Raw genomic sequence first — 22,492 nt, forward strand, 5'->3', positions numbered from 1 at the left:
ATCCGATCTCTTAATTTGAGAACAGAATGCAGGACAGGTCGAATGGGAAAGCACACGTTTTGATGTCACTGCCTATAATCCCTGGAATGAAAAATATTTACAGACATTTGCAGGAATATTAGAGATGTGAGACAATTCGGGGGCTGCTGTTGGGAACTGCAGTGGCTGGTGGGGTGATGCTGGCAGTTTGGGAAGAGGAGAAAGAGCTCAGCGAGGTCACATGTCGAGAGGCGCGCACAGCTTTCCGCACAGACACATGAAAGGCAGCATTCATGAGCTTTCTGCACACACGTCTGCAAAACAACTGGCCACTTCTTAGCAGTCACAGTGTTACGTAATGTTATCGTGCTAATAAGTATCAAACAACTCCAAACATAAACTCGACACGTTGTTTTTCGGAGCGCTTCTCACGAGCGGCGGGGCTCGCATGAATGTACTATCTGTTCGCTCGGAGGCACCGAGTTTCCATTCGGAGTCAAAAGTTTCCATCTCACAAAAACAAGTTAGTTATATTTATGACAAGCAGAAGGTATTGTAAAATATCAATTTCACGCTGCCCGTGGCGGTGAATAAGGGGCTTGTGAAAGTGGGTGGGAATTTAGGAGGAGTGAGAAACAGAACAAAGGGACACTCGGTCAGGCCAAACCTCAAACCTCATGGGCCGAGATGGCCTGCGCAGCGTCCGCTGCGTCTAGGGCCGCCCCGCACATCAGAGCGTGTTTACACTCCGCGGGTCTACTACAATCACTTACTGCAGGAAAAACAAGCCTTTTTCTTTGAGCTCGCAGCCAAGAAAAAGCCACTTCTGCCTGCTTCTTGCAGAGAGGGAGATATTCAGACCGTCCTTCTCCCACAGCCACACAATCCAAACACAAGCTCGCCGAGGAAAAACTGAATGGAGACGAGGACGAGAGAGAAACTGCGCGGTGGAAAAAGGTTCGTCTCTCAGCTCGTGTTTCTCACGCAAAGATCAAGCGTCCGACACGCAAAGCCCCTCTCAAAAAGAAGGTCACGTTCACCGATTGTGAGATGAAGCATGTGTCCATGTGTAGCAAATCTGAGATCTTCTACAGACGTTTTCAGCAGGTATATCTCAGGTTATAAATCGCCTGGCTCCACTGTTGGCGCTAACACCTGCAGAAGGATTTGTTCAGGTAGGGGGGGATTAGAACGAGAGAAAGCGGGGAGGGAATCGCGAGCCACAGAGACTGACACAAAAGAGAGCACAAGACAAACACAGACAGAAACAAAAAGAAGGAAGTTCTCCAGTCTTTAGTCTACATTCCTCAGCCTGAAGTATCCTCAGATCCTGAAACTATACAATCATCCCCTGACTAAATCCCTGCAAACAATACTGTCAGCCCAGGAGAGAGGGGGGAAACTCAGCACAGGTGGTGTCAGGTGCTTCCCAGTGGAGGCAGATGGAGCAGCAGCACAGATTGGAGCAGAACAGATATCCTAAGCCATTTGTTGGTCTCAGCACCGCAGAGGAAGCCAGTTCATTCATCGCAGGAAATAACAAAGAAAAACCGAGCACCTGTGTAGTTTTTACAAAGGTGGAAAATTATGGAAAGAAAAAACTCAAACGTCACACAAAAAGCAAGTGTTTGAGAGGACTGTCTGCTTGTATTCGTTCACCTAATGACAGAAAATTGCTCAAGACTAATATTTATTTTGGGAGAGCACAGAGGACGCTCACAACAAGCCTCTCAGCCCCAACGGGACCCCCGAACAAGACACAAAAGGCCGTGTTTATGAAGGTGTGGCAACGACGACTGGGCCCAAAATTTAAAAAAAATAAGCTGACTTGAATACTTGAAGCGTATTACTTTCAGACCATTGTTTAGACTTTGCAAACACTTGGTTTATACTGCTTGGAGGACTTTTATATTCATTTTTCTCCTGTTTTGGAAGTCTAGAAGTCTAAAACGGCACTAACGCCGTGCCAGCAAACACACTGCACTGTATCACAGTTTGTATATAAGAAAAGACTGAACAAAACTGGGCAAATTGGAGGAAGTGCGCTGCCAGATTTAGAAGAATTTGGTTTATAGTATAATCCTCTAAATACATGAACAAGTCTGCTGCTAGGTTTATATTAGGGGAGTCACTGCAGGTAAATGGGTCACAACTTCTAACATATACCACAAGTAAAGCAGTTTATCACGTATGCTAAGACAATCATCCTTTCTATTACAACCGATGTCTAAACTGCAAACACTTTATGCAAACTGTCGCATGTTTAGATATTTTCCCAGAACAGAAATATGAACACTGGATGAAGCCAAGCTCAAAATTTTTTGTTTCCTTTGTTGAATTTAAGATTTTAAAAATCTCATTTCATCACTCATAAATAAAAAATAATATCAAAAGCCAGGGAAAATAGTTTCCACCACGTTTTTAGGAACAGAATGTTCTATGAATCAGTCTCTGAATAAAAGGTCTACAAACCCTTTGGTCAAAATCCCGAGAATATAAACAGAAATAACGCTGCGGAGCTTGGATGGATGTAGTGCTGCTCATGTGGAGATATCTGCCTTGGATAATGAGCCTCGGTATTTAGAGTTATGAGCTGTAAAATTACACACATTTTTTCTAAAAAGCAGTATTTAAGGTAAAAAAAAAACATGTAAGTAACAGATATCATCATCACATTAAGACTAAATATGATCACTAAATATGCAAATCAGGCACAAGTTCAATAATTATACATTAATTCTGCATAGACGTCTAACAGAAGAAGTGCAGTAAAATAATTATGTTTGAGGGCAGAAGACATGCTGTTGAAATAAGACAGTCCAATAATGGAATAACTGATTTGTGCTTTTGCATGAAAAAAACTGCGTTTGCATAAAGTTTCTCATCATCAGCGGCTCAAAATGTAACAGTCTTTGTGTCTGCAGCTGCATCAGCTCAAATCAGTCCACATGTAGTTCTCACCTGAATGTGGCCGTAAGCTTAACTACCTGGAAAACTAATCTGAACTGGGACGTTTTATTTTCTACTCTTCAACAGCACAGCTCAAGAATTTCTTTTTTCCTTTACAAATATGCCAACTGACAATTCAGTTAATGCTATTTTGATCAGGTGTTAGCTGCTCTAATTTAAGAGGATGGAAAATGTGCATAAACTGTACAGACACACTTACGGTAAGGTGAGAAATGACATCACTGTTTTACATACCAGAAAGCACCACCTCAATGAGGTCTCCTTCATGGATGTCTTCAGCTGCAGTCAGCCTCTGCAGGATGTTCTCATCGTTTAAGTCGTGGCGGAACAGCAGGATCTTGTCGTACATGCCAAAGAAGCCGCACTCCGGGAACTGGAGAGAAAGGGAGATACAAGTGGAGGTGCAACAAAAGTAAATAAGCAAGTTTAATTTTAGGTATAACGAATACTGATAAAATTAAATGTCCCGAGACACGATGCCCGATACGTGGACATTTATGGTTATCCACTGCAGTGGGTCAATATCTAATACGGAGCATTTAAAAAGATACGGATCCAGCCAGTTGTCTGATTCTTTTTCAAGCACACACACACGCTCACATTATGTCATTTCCAGCAGCTTACATCACCGCTTGTGTGCAGTATTGTGAACCCAATGGTTCAGGAAGAGAGCCCCTTTCCTCCCTTGGAGGAATCGACACTATATACTTGGAATAAATTCAGTACAGACTAATTCACATTTTCCCCACTGTGATCAAAACGAGTGGCTTGCATTTAAACCTGTGTGTTCTGCATTGTGCACTTTGAGTTTTCTGAGTCATATATTAAGACGAAACGATGATGTGTCTGCTTTAGTTGTTGAAGTGTTTCCGCTGGATTTTTGCAGCTTTCTACAAAAAGATGAATCACCTTTATTCAAGCGTGGCTAAAACGCCCAACAGCAGCTATCATCGCTCACAGCGTGTTGACCGAAACAAACCTTGACAAGCTGGTCGTGAACTGCAGCTGAGTGTGAGACATAAAGTCACATGACCAAGGAAAGGGGCGGGGAAGAGGGTGGGAGAGGTAGACGGGGAGAAGGAGGAGGTAAACATCCTGAGAGGAGTTCAGAAGAATCAGCATACAGGAAGTGCAGCGCCAGTCAATACTGAGTCACTTCCTGTGGTGAGGGCAGCCCATAACCTCTTAGAAAGCCATGTTCTTGTCACAGGGACAGGGCTATAATGAAATTATGTGCGTGTACTATATCCACTGTCCATGCGGCGAAACGGCAGAGTTTGCCCAGTGTTGTTGTGCTGTGGCTCTGCAGCACGTCTGTCGTGTTTAAAAGGAGGAAACGCCATCAAAAGGTCAAATCAAAGTGAAACTCACTGAACATCTACTTGGCAAGGATCTGTCCTCTTTGCTCAGACTTTTCAAAGCTCAAAGGAGAAATGCGCTTTGAATACCAGGAACCTGCGCAGTATAACAACACATCTGCACACCTGACACTGCGGAAAAAGTCCAGCGACCCTCAATGAATTTTCAAAGCTGTCCCTACACGGATTGGGAACTGTGACGCTGTAGTTTAACGCCAAGGCAAGAGCCTAGCCTTGATGCCAAGTAGGTTGGTACTGAAGAATCCACCAGCTGTTTCCCCCTGAACCAGGGTCACATACAATGGGCCACACAGAACAATGCCACTGTGTCCTGGGAGTACCAGGGGTTGGTACAGTGTCTAGGCACAGGACACATAAGACACCTGGTGGCTTATAACTGCCAAGAAACACAGAGAGAGAGAAAGCGAGACAGATTGATGGCCTGGGGAAAACACAAGTGTATCACATGACTTGTGTCAACAAAGCCAGAAGGATGAAATGCCTAAAGGTAAAAATGTAAATTCTGCAAAGCAACCGATAACTGCACAGTGGTGCTTCAGTCAGCAGTGGAATACAGATGCATTGTAATAAAGGAGCCGGACCCCTGCCCCCAACCTGCAGTCTGAACCCCCACTGTGGAGGGGAACAGTCTCCCCCGGGGGAAAATTATACGGCAACGGGGAAAATCACACGGCAATGGTTTTTTCCACTGAAAGGCCCAACAGGTGTGGGGTGCTTACAAAAGCATTCATGCACTTTCAACAGGCTCATTCTAAGACTTAATTAAATGTCTTCTAATAACAAAAAATACTAAACTATGGTACTGTGCAAAAGTCTTGAGCCACCCCTCATTCACTTTCATTTTCTTCTGACATTGGCTGCTTTTTCACCCATTTTCAGTCCATTTTCACAGGAACGTTATGGTTTCCTTGTTAAACCACCACACACTCATTCGAGCATAAAAAGAGCGCCTAAATCAAGAAATGGACTTAGTAAATAACCAGTCTTCATTTGTATTTTTAGTTACGCATCGTTTGTTCTCATCTGAATCTATGGAAAATGATAAAGGTAACACAATTTAAGTCAAACAAATAGTTTTTGCACCAACAAGGTGATTTCCAAAGAGCTATTTGCTGAAAACCTGGAGTATCTCAGGATGGTGTGAAATGTGTCCTTAAAAAAATGAAAGGAAACAACAAGTGGAGGACAAAAGACGAAACGGCCGGCTTAAAAACCTACCTACAGCAGGTCAACAGTATCTGAAGGTCATGTGCTTATGAATAAGTAAAAATAAAGCCCAGTAAAGACCAGACACAGGACCTGAGAGATGAGACGTTCATCAGAAACGTCTCAGTGGAAGGGGAGGTTAGGAGAGAGCTACAACAGTCAGAATCTGTAAAACACGGTGGAGGTGCTGTCATGGTTTCTGGCTGTTTTGATCCCGTAGTGTTGGAGGTGGACTTATCAGCGTAGAAAAGCACCATTAGATTTTGATCCAGCACCATCTGGAATCTGTCTGATCAAACTGGGAATCATCAGAACAAAAGAAGTTGTGGCCTGTGCAGCGACAGCCTGGATGTTCTCTTCCTGTTCTCCAGATGTTCCACTTTTGCCCAAAATGCTTGCTGCTCACACGTTAACACTCTCGTAGGCTGATTACCTGTCAGGGCAGACGCCTCCCTCCTTATTGCACGCTGGGGTAATTTTCCCCACGACTCCATGAATGACAAATTTATTTCTATTTGTATCCCTACTCCTGCTCAGTCATGATGTAAACCTGTGCACAGGTCTCACAACAACAACTACATGGCAACATAATCCACATATGAAGACTATTTCAGTTATATCCAAACTGCATGAGAAGCTGATCTTGCTCAGAGTGTAAAAACAAGGCACGCGACTGCAGAATGAAACCTTTCCAGCTCGATGCCACGGCTGACATGTCTACATCCTAATCCTGTCACGCTTTCAGGTGATTAATGCTGTATGGCTCAAACCATCAGCACCAAAGGCGGGAGAAGGGGGGCATCCTTCCTGAGGCGGCTGCAGTGTCACGGTAGGGTTTTCCTCCACCCGCCTGACACGCCTGCACTTGGACACACAAACACACGCACACACAAAAGCTGAGGTTGATGCCCATATCTAGCCAGCTTGAGTCACCTCCTCTTGGCTCCTCGTGCAGCACTTTCCACTGTACAGAATGAGTCCCATTCCAGAGCATCTGCATCTGCAGGCAAGAACATAGCAGCTCCGAGGGCAGAGGACATTACTTTTTTCCATGCCCTACTAAAGTAAGAGGAAGCCTATGGTACAAGAACAATAGACTGGCAGGTTTAGGACAACGTTTTAAAAGTTTGTTGTTCTGATCGCAGGTGTAGCGGGATAGCCGAAGGCCGACCTGCGGGTGGATGGATGCATAAAGCACTCCATTTATACATTTTCTCATTCCCGCATGCAAAAATAAACCCTTCACCTCCAGCGTGCGCCTGTGCACATATACATCCTTACACACCATCACCCACACATGCTGCTGCATACATCTCCGAAGCCCGTAGTGACTAAGCGCGTCTTTTGTCATCTTCGAACGAGAGTCCATTCAGCCGAGCAGCCGCGACCACACACGTACACCAAAGACCCCGGCGAAGAGAAGCTGTGTGTGAGGTCCACAAGTCAGGCTGGAAAGACAAGTGGAAAGGGGCTTTGCAGTAGTAAGCTTTTGTTAAACGAACTAATCCGCCATTGATATGCTAAATCCTGCTGTAAGGAAAGAGAGTCAGAGGCAGGAGAGGGGAGATGAAGGAAAGAGCGGGACAGATTTGAAATATGGTCCCGTTTTATTGGAAGCCAAAAACAAATTATCTCAAGACGGCCAAGAAAAAATGATCTGACTGGGAAAAAAAAGCGTGTAGCTTTGAGGAATATTGATGCTTATTACTATCAGACACAAAATGATAAATGAGTGGAATTAATCGTAGCTCATGTATTCTGCGCGGCTGCTGTACAATTCCTGCACGAGGGCCTCAGTCACAGAGGACACTGAGAGTTTGTTGTGAAACAGGATGGCGTGCACCTGATTATGTGGTTAAACATTTGTGTTTCACTGCATGTGCGATGTGTGGCAAAGGTGAGGGTGAAGCGGCGCTAAGAGCAGCGCGCAGGCTCTGACAGATGGCCGTGTGTTCACAGTAAGGAAAAGCATGCAGCTTGACCTCGGGCTGCCTAACACCTTTATTAGTGTGGCAGCGGGCCAGACAGATGTGGAGGACAGCTACGGTTAACCGTCCAGCTCATCATCGCAACGCCGGAGATAAAAGTTGGACGATGGAAACAATGCTGCTCGTGTGAAACACGCAGCACTGCACAAGAATGCAGAACTGCAAACCACAGTTATTTTCATCTAGCTCTCATTTTCTTGATTAATCCTTTGATGCTTTGGTTTATGAAAAGTAAGAAAAGTGTGGCTAAAGTTTGATAACACTGCAGTTAAACAGCATATTTGTCTCATCGACGCTGCAAAATGTACGGATACTGAGGAAAACTGTAGAACTGTAAAATACTGAATAGCTGACATTATAATTATTATAGCCAATTTCATTCATTCTCATCCCAGATTCCAGCGTTTCAGGGCACCGACACGAGAAGCTTTCAGAAATAGTCTTCCTGGCAAAAGTATTATAAAATGCCAAAATGATAAAAAAAGGTCTTGTTACATCTGGCATCCCATGGTCATGTGAATATTTCCGGATACTCTGACTCAAAAGATTGTGCCATTTTTCCTTATAACACTGCAAATAACTAAATCAGATATGGCCAGAAGCAGGATAGTTTAGAAAAAGCAAACGGAGCCCAGGACTTCCAGGTGTCCAGATTCTTTCTGCTTTTCTAAAAGTCAAACTTCGCCTCCCTACATAAGATATGAGACTGAAGTCGGTTACTATTATTTAGCATTTCAATCAAACGGTCCCCTTGAGAGAAACAAAATGCTGGAAAACTTTACATCCAGCTTGGAAACTGTAGATGTTTCCTCTGCAATGTCCTTGAGCAGATATGTACTTAAAGGAGAGGGCAGCGTTCTCAGGTGTAAATGTGTAAACTAATGGATTTTCTTATACTGAACCAGAGATATGTAAAAACATTACAGAAGCAAAGGGTAAAAGATTATCTAACCTCCAACACAACCTAAAACTTTTCATCGGGATCCTTGTGAAACATTTAACCAGAGTCAGGAGGTAAAAGACTTGTTTATTTTGCTCGAGGTGGCAAGATAAACACTGTCACAAGATCGGCATGATACAAGGTGCTTTTATTCAGCAGATAAATAAATCTATTGACCGATAACCTTGTAATTATTTAATAGTGCTAAGGCACAGATCGCTGTGGCCCACAGACACCGAACCAGAAGACACAAGACGATGTTTTCTGTTTGGTTGCTCTGTATCTGAGCGAGCATCGGGAAGATCTTAAAGAGAGGCCAATAAGAAAAGACGGCATCTGTTCAAACTGGGTTAACAGCTACAATCGTGACTTGGTTAATCCTGATGTGTTGCAGATTTAAAAGGCAGCGCGCGCTGTGCCGACGAGCTCCGCAGTCTGTTGTGAAACCATTAGCTCCGCTGAGCCGTAGTGAGGATTTCACAAATAGGACAACAGTGTTTTCATGTCAAAACAATGGGGAAACCATTGTTTGACTTTGACGTGCTTTTTAACTCCCACAACAGAGCAAAATACACTTCAATACTTCAACTAGTCCAACGGCTGCATTGGAAAATCCAATTATGTGCTCACACGAATCTTGGAGGAAAGCTGTGTAATTACTTTCTTCGAGTCACATCAAACGCCATGTGGAAACTTTGTTAATTTATTAAAGTCAACAGTGGAATTGTATTTGTTTTCATTGCACATTATTAATGTAATACCAGGCAAATTTTTTCCACACAGCATGGCGCAAGTCACTCATGCACTGCAAATTACAAGAGCACTAGATGTGGGCAACAACGGCAGCCAAATAATGAATTTGTCACTTGGACTGATGCGTCAGAAGAGGGCATGTTGGAAACACTCTGGTTTTCCACTGTCTTCTATAACATTATGTGTTTTGGCTCCTCCAGTAACAGTTTCCATTCACTTTAGCTGAATGGATTCACTTTGATGGTGAAGATGTCCTCACAGTATCAAGCTAATTCAGTAACGTGCTTCTTACCCAGTTTATGCAGTAGAGAAAGTCTGTCCCACTAAATGCAAGAAGTAAGAAAAGATCTTACGAGTCATTTCAAGCGTTACCATAACCACCAATACATAAACAAACAAACACATGGATGAAATTCACATGCTGAACATGCTGATGCATTGCACCTCTGAGTGATGTCACACACAAGGAGCAAGTGCAGTGGAATGCAAACCACATGACTGGGAGAAAGGGGGCGTGACGCTTTTGATATCACGGTATTAAAGGAACAGATCGACATCCCATCCCGATACAAGACGGCGCTTTCAATACCGGAATCAGGTGGGGGAAAAACTAGCCTGGATCTGTCCAGCTGAGCTTCATCTCTTAAAGCTGTAACGTCACTGATTTTCAGGCAACTTCAAAATAAAGCTGGAGACTATCGTGTATAAAGTCAACCGATTTAATAAGGCGAAATATTTTCACCTTCATATAGGATTATTTCTGCATGTTTCAGAGACTCTGTCATCTATACAGAACCAGCATGACTCGAGTGACCTCGAATAAACGGTCCACGATGAATCAGGCGAATGCACAGAAAGTGCTTCGTTTCTGCCGCCAGTGCATGAAACAGTCCGAGTGCACGCCTGATTTCTATAGCAAAACTGTTTGCTCTCCGTTTGCATGCACAGGCCAAGAACAACACGCTGCAGCTGGAGGCAGAAGTAAAAGTGGGTTGGAAGGGATTTGAAAGGTACGTGCAGCTGACTGAAGAAGCACTCCCCTCAAATGGTTTACACTCAAGAAGGAATCTTTGCACATTTTTTTCAGATTAAGCAAATGGATCCCACCACTCTCCATAACATGTTCACGATGTGTTGGCAACATCTGCTCCTTTTCCACTGCAAAAGGAAGACTTCACTGGGGGTAATCAACTGAAGCAGCCGCATGCAACGGAAAGGAAACTCACGTGGTGAATTAGCAGCGAGAGAAGCTGTGACTTTCTCACTCTAGAGGCTGACTAACGTGTTTTCTTCCATGTGGTCGTATAAGGCTCATGGTTCATTCATTGCTTTTACTGCATGAGGCTGTGTCATCACGGAACGCGGCAGCAAGTTCTTCATATTAATAGAAACATGCCTGATTTTGTTTAAATATATCTGACAAATTTCAGCGTGCATGACACAGAAACAAAGCTCCTTCAAAGCTTTCGCGGCCCCCACTTCGCACAGAAGACAGACTCACTCTGCTTCTTTGTGCGGACGCAGTTTGACCAGCGTCTCTGGACACTAAACAGCTTTTCACCCCGTGTACGTTTCACATAAATCTGCGCCTGGTTTAGGCGTAGCTGACACGCTCTGCAGGATGATGAATGCATGGGTCTGAATTGGTGCCAAACGTACACATGCAATTAATTCACTGCTGCTTTTCTTGTTTTTGTAGGTGGTGGGCTGTGTGCATTTATCTGTGTATCTATGTGAACATGTGTGCATCCACATTTCTGGTCCGGACAAGAAGGAATTGCAACTCTAACCACTGAGTTTAGGTCAGCTGCCTGTTCCAGACCACAGCACAGCAGAAGACTCTACACCTGTCATTCTAGACCTGTTTCAATCACCAAGGGACTCTGGGAAAGCTATACCCCTTACCCAATTTACATCAACCACAAAAGCAGAACGTCCTCCTGCTTTTATAAAACGTAGCCGTGAAGCACTCCAAAGAAAATCCTACAGCAGGCTCTTGATTTTAATAATAATAATAATAATAATGGATTGCATTTATATAGCGCTTTTCGGGACCCCTCAAAGCGCTTTACAATACCACTATTCATTCATACACCGGTGAAGGCAAGCTACAGCTGTAGCCACAGCTGCCCTGGGGCAGACTGACAGAGGCGAGGCTGCCATATCGCGCCATCGGCCCCTCTGGCCATCACCAGTAGGCGGTAGGTGAAGTGTCTTGCCCAAGGACACAACGACCGAGACTGTCCGAGCCGGGGCTCGAACCGGCAACCTTCCGATTACAAGGCGAACACCCAAGTCTTGAGCCACGATCGTCCTGGTTTTCTGGATGTGGGGGAACAATGCCCTTCTGTCGTAATTTGGCCTTAAGAACAAAAGCGCTGAAATGAAGTTGAGATAATGGTGGTGAGGTCACTGCTTGGTTACTAGCCACTGTATCCTCGACGAGAGCCAGGTGGCTTCCAGCCGAACAACACCAAGTTTTTTATACATACATGACAGAACCTGCCTCATCCCTCTCCAGTGACGCATCTCCAACACGCGTGGGTGTGCGCCAGCAAGCATCTCTGTGTGCGAGTTTTATATGCAACAGCGTCCAGAGGCCAGGCATAGGAGAGGAAGGCTGAGTCACAGGATCTAAGGCCTCGCAGGAAGACAGCAGTGTGATCTAAGACATGCTTGGCCAGGCCCCCGCACACCACTGATGAGTTATTGCTCCGTTGCGATCCTCAGCCAGCACCTCCACCCCAAAGATATACTGCAGCACATACTCCATCTCCTCTCTCTGGCCTGGAGTAGCGAGAGAGGGCCGCCAGATTCACCTCCACACGGGGCAAATAAACAGGTGAACCTGGGGGGAATTTTTGTGAGATTGATGGCAACTGCACTTTCTCTTGTTCTGCTAGAGCAAAAGGTCAGAAGGTGTGCGGTAATGGCAGGATGTAGAAACAGGCTGCTGTTGCTCAACAAAAGCATTAATAACTGCTGTGGGCTCTGCAGCAGAGAGCAGTCAGGACTAGCTGCATAAGCTTTACTTTATTCCCGAGTAATAGTGAGGAATTGCTTTTACAGACATGCCTTTGTTTCACACAGTTTCACGTAAATGTACCTCTGAAAAGGAAAAACAAAAGCTAAATAAGCAGTCCGGCCAAATTCCAACACTCTAGCTGTCACCTCCTTCAAAACAGCCCCGAGAGGCAATTTCTCTAAATGTTTAAACACGCAGACAAGAATAATAGCAAGTGCAGGGTAGAGAAAAGCCATTTGAACTCAGGCACACAAACTGAACGGGCTGTGCTGCTCTGCCGACCACAGCAGATTGGAGAGCAGGAGCAGAGAGAATATGGAAACAGGGAGCGGCTCTGAGGGGAACTAACCAGCAAGCACGGCTGAAGAACGAGACAGAGCGACAAAAGGAGCCCAAATTAAGTGGCTGACTGCTCCCCTTGCATTCAGAAATGTTCAAACAAACCAAACTTTTCTTTCCCTTTAGCCTGGGGGCTGCTTTTTCATAGATGTGCATTTCTTGAGACGTTTTCCATTTGTAAGTCAGAGAGCTTGTTGTTGTATTCTTGTTGTATCAACATGTAATTTCACTTCCTCTGCCACCTTCCTATCAGTTTGACAGATCACTCTCTGCACTGAGACAGGAAAGGCAAAGAGCGCTGACAAAACAGCAGAGAATGAGACATTCTGCGACATGCTCGTGCTGCAGGGATCGATAATAATGCCAAAGTGATACGACTGTACGGCCAATGCAGAGACCACACCATGCGTGTCAGTCAGTGACATGCACACGGTTCTGCATGTTAACTGCTAAGGTCACAAACAAGCAACTTTCTGCATTTTCAGTTTACGAGCTCCTCGAGTCAGAGAAGTGACATTAGTGGTTAACTACGTCAAGCAGACAAATGTGGTGTAGCGCAGAGTCCTTGTCACTACACCGCCTTTAACTGTTTCTCTTCAGCATTTGTCATGCTTGAAGTCCTTTACGTATGCTGACATTGTCAGCAAGTGCAGTCAAGTTAGAAGCTGGTCAACAGAGGAAGGCCTGTTAATGAATACATTAATAGGTGAAGTAAGACATCCGTTATGCCACGGTAACAAATTTATGAATGGAAGCTCGAGGAATCTCTCGGGAAGTGCTCCTAAATCACTTCATGTGGTTGGCTTTGCAAAGACAAAGTCACCAGCATGTGCGAGCATTAAATAGCTCCGCGGTGTTCCTGCATGCCACGTTAATATAATTGCGATGGAGCTCTTTGAGTCCGTATTAGCGGGGATTGGAGCGATGCCACGTTATCTCCCACCACTGGCTAAAGTACGATGAAGGACATTTGAGCAGCCAAGAAGCACAGACAACCCAAGGCGAAGCCGTGATTGGTGGCAGAAGTGGCTTCTACTGATGGTTTTGGCACAGAACATCAGCCACGCAGTGCCCACAACCCCCTCTGCACCCCATGCAGGGACTGCCAAGGGCTGTCCCAGCCCCCCCTGCCCCTCTCCCCAGAGAGGACCACACTTCTCCACTCTGTCATTCACTGACTTTTGCGGCCAGGCCCGGTGCTCTGCCTTGCCACTTTACATTTAAAGGAGAGCAAGGCGGTAGAAATGTGCACTGCAGATGGTAGAAATTACTTAGCTCACTTAACTTCAGAGATATTTTTTTTCCTTTTTCTTCTCTCTCTCCCTTTTCCACAAATTACTCCAAGACTGGGGAAATTGATAGATTCCTTGTGCACGTTGGCTTTTGATTTGTACATGGAAGGCTTTTTTTTCTTCGGCAATCCCATCCTGATATCCATTTAGCTGGCTCTATGGCTTTGGAATACGTTAGCGTGCCTTCAAACGAACACCAAAATGTTGGGGAAAAGGCTAAAAGCCAAAAGTTTGCTTTACACTAGAGAGACTCGTTTTTCCTTGAGAAGAAGCTCAATTTGCTTTCCAGGGAACGTCTGGCCCCATGCAGATCACACGTGTAATGTCGAGACGTCCTCTGGGGTGAAACATGTCAGCTAGCTCCATAGGAACATTCACATGTGGCCGTATAGCGTCGAAGAAAAGCAGCGAGGGAGTCGGTGGTGATTTATTTCCCATGTGTTTCGGTTAGCGCTGATCGATGTGAACTGCAGCCTCCATTTTCCATCTGTGCACTTCTTTGATGCTGTTTTCACCTCTTATTTCCTTCCCCTTATAACCTGTTTATGTCTCCTCTGCCTTTCTATCAATACTTTTCTTCCAGAAGGGGTATTTATGAGTTAGTGATACAGGGAAATAAAATAAATAGGTCTTACATTTGTACGTTACAGAAAGATACAGAAAGAAAGTGCTTTTTTCTTTTAATTTGAAAGTTTTTAAATATGTAACAAACAATGAAGTAAAAAGTGCAGATTAATACGATAGTTTTGTATCTTCTGTCTAAACAACAGACTTCCTGCTGTTGTCACCAGACCTGCAGTAAAGTTCACTGGGCATGGTTAGTACTGCAGCTAGGCCGGGGTCACAGGGGTCAGCCACATGCAGCTCTTTTACCCATTTTCAGCATCTTTTTCCACCAGTTAGATGAATGTGAATACAGAAATAACCAACGTTTGGGGTTTTTTATAAAAAATGCCCAGCTTATACACAGAATTTAATTGAAAATGTTTTCACATGTGCCTTATAGTCTTTTTCAGTGATGTGTTAGCTGGGTACGCTTCAGTAAAAGTCACATGCACAAACACTGGTAGAGCTTTATGGTGATTCTGTTTCAGTGTTATCAGCCAACGTCAGCTATTTGGTGGTCGATCAGTGTGTACTTCAGTTTCAGCATTTATAACAACTATTAAGTGACTCGAGTCACTCAGAGGCACGCCATAACTTCTCTGTTAGCAACACACATGTTTATGTTCCATCTGTCAGAAAGAAAAAACTACCGGTCGGTATATCAAAAGATCGGATTTTGAAATCAACAAATCAAAAATGCTGCATCAGCTGGGCTCTGAAAGCATGGCCTGTTCAAGGAAGTTCCACATAACATACTGAGTCGACTGCAGAGCAGTCACAGGTGCTAAAAGGCTTGAACTGCTAAAGGTGACACACTAATTAACACGTAATCATCTGTTTCACTTTCACCGTGAGGCACAAATATATATTTTTAGGTCAAGAAAAAAAACAGCTCCTTTGGAAAAAGTGTTTTTAAAACAAAAATGACCAAAAAAACAATTATCAAAGCATGATTTATTTAAAAAATGTCTTAATTATTAATGGCAGTCAAAAAACAAGTTCAGTATTAACAGGAGGAGTTACACAGACAGCTGTTTGTAGATCTGGGCAGTGCTGACAGGAAGTGCAAGGCAGGAACCTGTTCAGTGTTTTGTCACTGTCATGAGTACTTCATGTCACGTTCAACAGCTCAGTTTATTGTTTGTAAAGCTGCAGCTCAGTTTGCTGACAGCAGTTTTAGTCATTATTCAAAAGCTTTTGCTGCACAGCATTTTTATAATGTGCCCGTGCTTCCTACAGGGCCCTCCTCTGCGCTCAGCACAGGACAGATTCTGTATCTTGCGGCGCCCACGGGTATTAAAATAGGTCCATTCCCAGGCCTCGCTATCCCGTACACGTACGAATGCAGACCAGCAAAAATCTTCTGCACTGTTGCAACTCAGTCTAATTAATCTTGGAGGAGAATTCTGAGCTGATCTTGTTTTCTCTGCCAGCTGTTACCTTGCATCATGTAAGTGATATTACTCAAAGGTTTAGCGCGATCCAAACCCTTCTGTTTTTATAATACTTTGCTTTTTTCCTGTGTGTTGTCCAACACAGCCCATTCTGACTCAAAAAGGTCTTTGTCTGGCTAATTACAGAGGCAGCTGCAGAGCTCTGAACCAGAGACTGGGAGTTACAGTGCTGACAAAACCAATGGGGGAACCTGCGGCTGAGGCCACTGCCTTTCATTGCATTTTCAGCTGTAGTGAAAATGCATCAACATCCTAAGGGCTAAATTAAAGTATTCATAAAGCTAACATGCTCTCTTTCCATCTCCAGTGCCAAATAAAATCAAATTTCCTTCCTCCTGCTAAACTTTATCGTCCCCTTTGATAGAGAAACTTTTAACTGATGCCAAGTTCCCCTGTAAATTCAAACATATCAAACGTGTTGCTGCCAACATTCATCAGAAAATTCTATTGTTGCACTAAATACAGTTGAACAGGAATGAAAACTAATCTGTGCTAACCGTGAAATCGGCATTACAGCGCTCCTTACAACTTGTCAAATATTCACTCCGACCACAGCAAGAATTTAGCCTCACGCGTCTGAGTTTCATAACACTTGAATCCCACCCATACCCAGGAACATCACATCATCCTCCAAAAATGCCTGGGCAAAGAAGAATGCTCTGTAGCTGACTGGCTCACCAGGCTGACCAGCTGGCTAACTGGGAGTCGTGAACTTTTGTCCCGCCGCTGCTCCCTTTGCTGGCTGCACGAGAGGACTTGGGCGACACCAAACAGGAAGCATTCAACAAGTGGACGCTTTGGATGTTTATCTCACGCCATTCATCAAACCCCCAAAACCAGAGGAGTCGGGACCCGGCTGGTGAAACAAGGCTGTGATCAGGGAGCCATCGCGGGGTTAGATCTGGGCTTCTTCGTACCCTGACAGGGGTTGGTCGCCTCCACCCTACGGCTGGCTCCCCTCCTCCTTTCTCACAGTCTTCAAGGAGCCAGGCTTAGGGTTGATGCTCTTGTGCCAAGTGGTGACAATAAAAAAGTTACACTTTTAAGCATTCAGCAGATTGCAAGAGCAGTGACCACAAAAGCTGCTTTAAACTGAACTTATCAGCGTCAGGGTGCGCCAGAATAAGATTGACCTGACCACTATAAGTTGGTAATTACAAGCCAAACCGCTACTATCAAAATCTACTTCACATCAACACAGAGAACAGAAAGAAAATCTATTCTGTAGAAGCCGCCAAGTCATGTGGTTGGTCGGGTGTTTAGCAGGAAGAAGAATGAGCCGTAGAAAAACTATACAATGCACAGCTATTATAAAAGGTTGCATGACCCCACGTGAAACAGAGAGACTCATTCAATGCTATAGGGACAGTTTACTAAATATTAACCTTTGAGGCATGATTCAGCTCATGCAAACATCTGGAAATCTGACAACCGTTCACCCACAGCTGGACTAGAAATACAGTATATTCAAGATAAGAGTGCGCTGAAAAGGAAAACTATAGCAAAGTAAAGCACTCTGCTGATCAGAAAACAAGCGTTTCATCCTTAAGCTATGATCACAAGCTTTAAGGAGATACCAAAGGAATGTGACTGCAGATTTCATGATACCCTCCTAGAGCAACTGCAGCAGAAGAGTGTTTGTGCAGGGCGATGCGCTGCAAACATTTTTTTATCTCACCACCGAATATTTCAAATAATAAAAAAAGCACATAACGTACCGATTAGAGACAATATGTGTGTCTAAAGAGGCAGGTCACATAAAACCTTGACAACAACCTGAAATAACAGCAATAATTCAAAAGTTATTCTGTTAGTGGGACTCATTAAGTCCTGGTTTACTAATCAAACCGGTCAGTGGGAGATAGGAGCTGGCTGTCTAGAGGGAAAAAAACCCTGGCTCAGACAGCAGACAGTAGGGAGGGCATCGACTTCTTTATGCTATCTAAACAAAAGAGCTCAAGGACACCGCTGAGAAAGAAAAGTGGATCCAAGTTGCCGTCCTGCCCTGCTGGCACAGCGGCCAGACCTGGATGATCAGCACAAAGGTGGACAGACTGTGCAGCCGTTCCAACACAAATGTATCGACTAACAAGACATCAATGCGATATCCGCTGTGGTTTGTAAGCGACCAGATTCTACACTGAAAGCTCACAACAGCTGACACAGCAGAAAGGCTGACACTGAACTGCACAGATCTGAGTTGGGATAAGCATCCCTGTTTGTTGCATGGCTGAGCAGTGAGTCACTTGGTGAAGCAGGCCAGCTCTCAGCGGAGGAAACGGCACCACAGAGGGGGAATACGCTTCCATCCAAACTCCATCTCGGCGTAGATATTACAACATAAAGTCGAACGCTTTTTCCTGCCTCGGCCGCGCTGACAGACACCTGAAGTTCTGCTGACTGGAGACATCCTGGGACTGCTGTCAACGGCTAGACCGGCTAAGGTCAGAGATCCTCAGCTGGGAAAGTTGGCCGGGATGAGCGGACTGTGTAACGCTCACCGCTGTCATGCATATTCTAGAAAAGAAGGCAGGGATGGACTGAAAGCACACAAGGCCTACAGTCATATTTTCCACTGATATCAAAGCCATATGGCTGGATTTCATGAAATAGTTGAAGCAGTGCACTGTTTCTGGCAGTGTTTAATAGAAGCACTGCACACTAATGTGGATGAACAGGCTGGATGTGTTCTGTGGTGATGATGTACAGTATATTATGATGAAAAGATATACAGCGTGGTCAGATGTTTATAGGCTATTGTAGACTCGCATGACTGCTGGCCATAAATTTTATAATCACCTGGCACATCTTATCAGACCGCCCGCCATCTTTGAATGAACGCATGTGATACAGAGATAAAGCCAGACCTTATCTCGGTTGGATCTCAGCTCAAAATGCAGGCACTGATTTACTTTAAGGGGTGTTTCGAAAGCATCATGTTTCCTCACCTTTTCCTGTTGCACATTCTACCCCAATACGTTACGAGATCCATGCAAATTTGTGCAGCGATGAGATTTTCTGCTCTGTGAACCAGAACTGTTCATAACCAGCTAGCTAGTGAGAATCAGCAGACCTCGTAAAGAACAACAACATTACCCTGCTCCTCTGGAATGTCAACTTGGACAACACGAAGCAGAGGACGCGGGCTCGGCACACACAGCTCCCGCACCGTCTCCCATTTGTTCGACACAAATTTGCTCCTAATTCCTTTTTTTTTCCTTTTTAATTGTAATTATCATGACTTCAAAGACCAGCGCAGCTCTGACCTACATAAATGTTCAGATTCTAGTGGCTGATGAAAGTGCTTTGTTTAATCACCCTCTCTTTTTATGCACTCAATGATAATTACACACACAAATGGAGTAATCATCATTATTTGCAAGAGGTTAAACATGTGCATGCACACAGAAGCCATTTCATTATTCCAATAGGCTTTGCATACTATTAATCCTTCACAACTGTTAAGTACAGCACCTATAAGAGCACCTATAAATGGTTAGAAACACCACATATTTAGCAGATAGATATGAACTATGATTTTTTTTCACAGCGTGAATACAGTGTTTAACTTTCCAATTTATACCAAATACTATTTTTGTCCTTTTTGTAATTATTATATGATTATGGACAAGAAAACCACTTCATATGACGGCCATAACATCTGGGGTACCGCGGCTTTGCTGTGCTTATAATATGAGGTTGTTTCAGATGAAGGAAATTAAAATGTTTAACCCTCATTCTTACTTCACACATTATAAAAAGAGCCCACACACGCACATGCAGTATGACTAGAAATTTCTGACCAGTTTCACAACAAAATAACAAGAACATAGAAAGTAAGGCGAGGTAAATACGCCACAGCGATGGTTTGTTGAAAGATGCAACCTATACTTGTGCTTAAAGCCGGTTCTTCTGCTGAGGCTGAACTCCTTCACCAATATCATCTGAAAAAAATGCTTCGAGATACACAGCAGGCACAAAACCACTTCATATATGCGCGTGCATCTGAGTTTGCACTTGCACTTGCATCGTGTCCAGTGACATTACACGGCAGCATAAATAACAGGCGCTAGTAGACCGTAACTGGAGGAGCATCGATGCTGTTGTGTGCATGCTTCTGCGGTGTTTGACTCATTGGGAGCCACATGGCGCAGATGTCTGCTTTGGAAAACAAAACCAAAACAGATGAATATGGTAGGAGATGGCAAAACACATGCTGGTGCTTCGTCACGTTGGTCCTCTTGAGCCTCTGATATTACGGCTGCACTGTGAAAAACAAGCTCACTGCAGATAGCGAGCTTGTTTTTGTGTAATACACTTCATTTCAGAAGAGATTAAAGAAAACGATGAAGGTGAAGCACGTCCTTTATGACAAAAAATAGACTGTTAACTATAATAAAGGGCAAGTATGAAGACGTCCCTACCTTCTGATCCACTATGGAGCACACCAGGTCCTTCACAGCAGACAGCGACAGGTCACTGGCCTCCAGGTTCACCGTTTCTCTGGTCAGTCCGATCTGCAGCAGGAAGGACACCCCATGGAAAGAGCTGCGGGAGTTGGTGGGGCTGGGGGCGCTGTGACTGCCGTTGGACAGCCGTGTGTAGATGGGTCCAGATGGGCTGGACAACGGGGTGGATGGCAAGGACGGGTGGTGCAGATGGACAGAGTGGAGGAAGGCTCGAGGTAAGGATGGGGGAGAGGAGGCAGACATTGGGTTTCTTCCAGTTGCAACGTAAACGTCTGAACAGTGGAGGAATCAGTGAGGGCTGGCAGAAAAAAGCACAGCTGGGTTTCTGTGGATGAACTCCTGATAGGGGGAATCTTTGGTCTTCATCAGTAACAGTCAGTTTATTGTCAAAATGATACTGTCCTTTTCAAACTAACAGCCTATCCACCCGCTGGAGCTCGCACGGCCCGAGCTCTGTCACCAAACTGACAGGTGATGGAGAAAAAGTGTCTGAACAATACGCAGGCCTCTGCAGTGAAATCACAGCAACACACTTCATATCCTGGAGTTTTGTTCCTTCTCCTCAGTGAAGTCAGTAATCCACTCTGACCACAGGAAGCCTGTCACCACACACACACACACACACACACACACTACTTTTTAACGAGAAGCATTCTCCTATCTGAAAACAGTCGTGAAAAGCATTCAGGGTGTATGAATGAATCAGCTGCTGTTCTTACAGTGTAAAGGCGCTGAGCTGGATTCACTAAGAGGACGTTTCATTTTATGTTTGTCACAAATCTTTATTCAGAGCTTTTTAAAATCAAATATAACGTCATTTATTATTATCTGCAAGGTTCGGAGCAAAGCACGTCCCCAAAGTCTGGGGCTTGTCTATAATTTTCTATAATTTCAATTATTTAAAATTTTCTCACTACATTTCTCGACTTGTGCTAACTGTGAGAAAGTTGTAAGTAGGCGATTGTAAGCCAGCGCGTAAAACGCCAGAACAGCAGGCCATAAGACGCGCAAACGTCGATAAAGGGGTTCACTTGTGTGTTTGTACGGATTCAAACCCCACTAACATCTGGAACCGAGGCTTCTGAACATCTGCTCCCCTCCCACTTTCGATTGGCTCGCTGGCAGAACACAACCCGAGCCGAGAATGCCAGCAAAACAAGTTATACAAGCCCCGAATCTGCGCTTTCTGAGCGTGGCCGCTGAACGCTCTCTCCCGGTACAGTCGGGTTAAAGCCAAACGTCGAGTTAAACGTTTCTTACAGGATACTTTACCTTCGCTCTCGGCGCAGGGCGCTTTTCGATCCATTGTGAGAGGGCTGAAGAAACTTTTCAACTCCATCAAGTGAGGAAAGCGCAGTCGGAACTTTATTCTTCTGCACTTTGTTACAAGTCACACAGAAAGCACTCCGACACAGCCCACAGCTCACACATACTAACTTTAGTTGTGCAGTGAGTCTCGCTGAGACGAGCCGCTCCGTGCATTAATTTTCTCTTATCTTTTATTCCAGATTGTAAATTCATGCGCATCTTATTATCCTTCCAGCTGTGACTACTCCCCCTGCTCGACGAGAAAAAGAGCAGCGACCGTCGCTGGGGCTTGGAGTCTTTTTATTATGTCCGCATAACTGACTTTCCATGTGTGGGAAGGAAAACTTGAACTACACACCATGTGAAGCAATGGCGCCTCCGCTCGAGCTCGAACCAGTGCGCATGTGCCTTTTCTTTTCCGTTATTTCAACTTGGCCATGCCAAAAGAAAAAAAAAGAAAAAGAAAAAAAACTTTACTCCACATGACCCGGATCGAATTGTAATAAATGGCTCTCCAAAGTAGGAAGCAGGAGTCGCAAGGGGACACTGCGGGGTTCATACAAGTCGAGGTTTATTACCTAAAGTGTGCTCGTCTTAAGATAAAGGGGACGTTGTCTATGAATAGATTAACTCTTGTTTTGGAAGACAGGCCTAATTTTGCAATGAGGCTAATATGTTATCTAACTAATACTCGGAATATTACAGAACAACTTTCAGGAAATTGTCCAACAGTTCCACTGCGTTGTGAGATTTTTCATTTGAGAACATTACAAACAGCGTCTCT

The 22,492-nt window shown here is 44.4% G+C and overlaps 1 protein-coding gene across 3 annotated transcripts in view; it reads right to left on the reverse strand.

Moving 5' to 3' along the window:
- The window catches only part of prkd3 (protein kinase D3), a 36,520-nt gene extending 14,426 nt beyond the window's left edge, over positions 1-22,094 (reverse strand). For 2 of the 3 annotated variants that reach the window (XM_019348936.1, XM_019348937.1), the window contains exons 1-2: positions 20,356-20,643; positions 3,184-3,322 (exon numbers count right to left, since the gene is read on the reverse strand). In XM_019348936.1, the coding sequence (XP_019204481.1) occupies positions 3,184-3,322; positions 20,356-20,643 (427 nt within the window). Of the gene's footprint in view, positions 1-3,183; positions 3,323-20,355; positions 21,000-21,672 lie in introns of those variants that run through there. The other variant, XM_005477653.4, reaches the window with a different exon arrangement.
- Between the last annotated feature and the right edge of the window lie 398 nt (positions 22,095-22,492).

The sequence above is a fragment of the Oreochromis niloticus genome, linkage group LG19 (genome assembly GCF_001858045.2).
Source record: "Oreochromis niloticus isolate F11D_XX linkage group LG19, O_niloticus_UMD_NMBU, whole genome shotgun sequence".
NCBI classification, from domain to species: Eukaryota; Metazoa; Chordata; class Actinopteri; order Cichliformes; family Cichlidae; genus Oreochromis; species Oreochromis niloticus.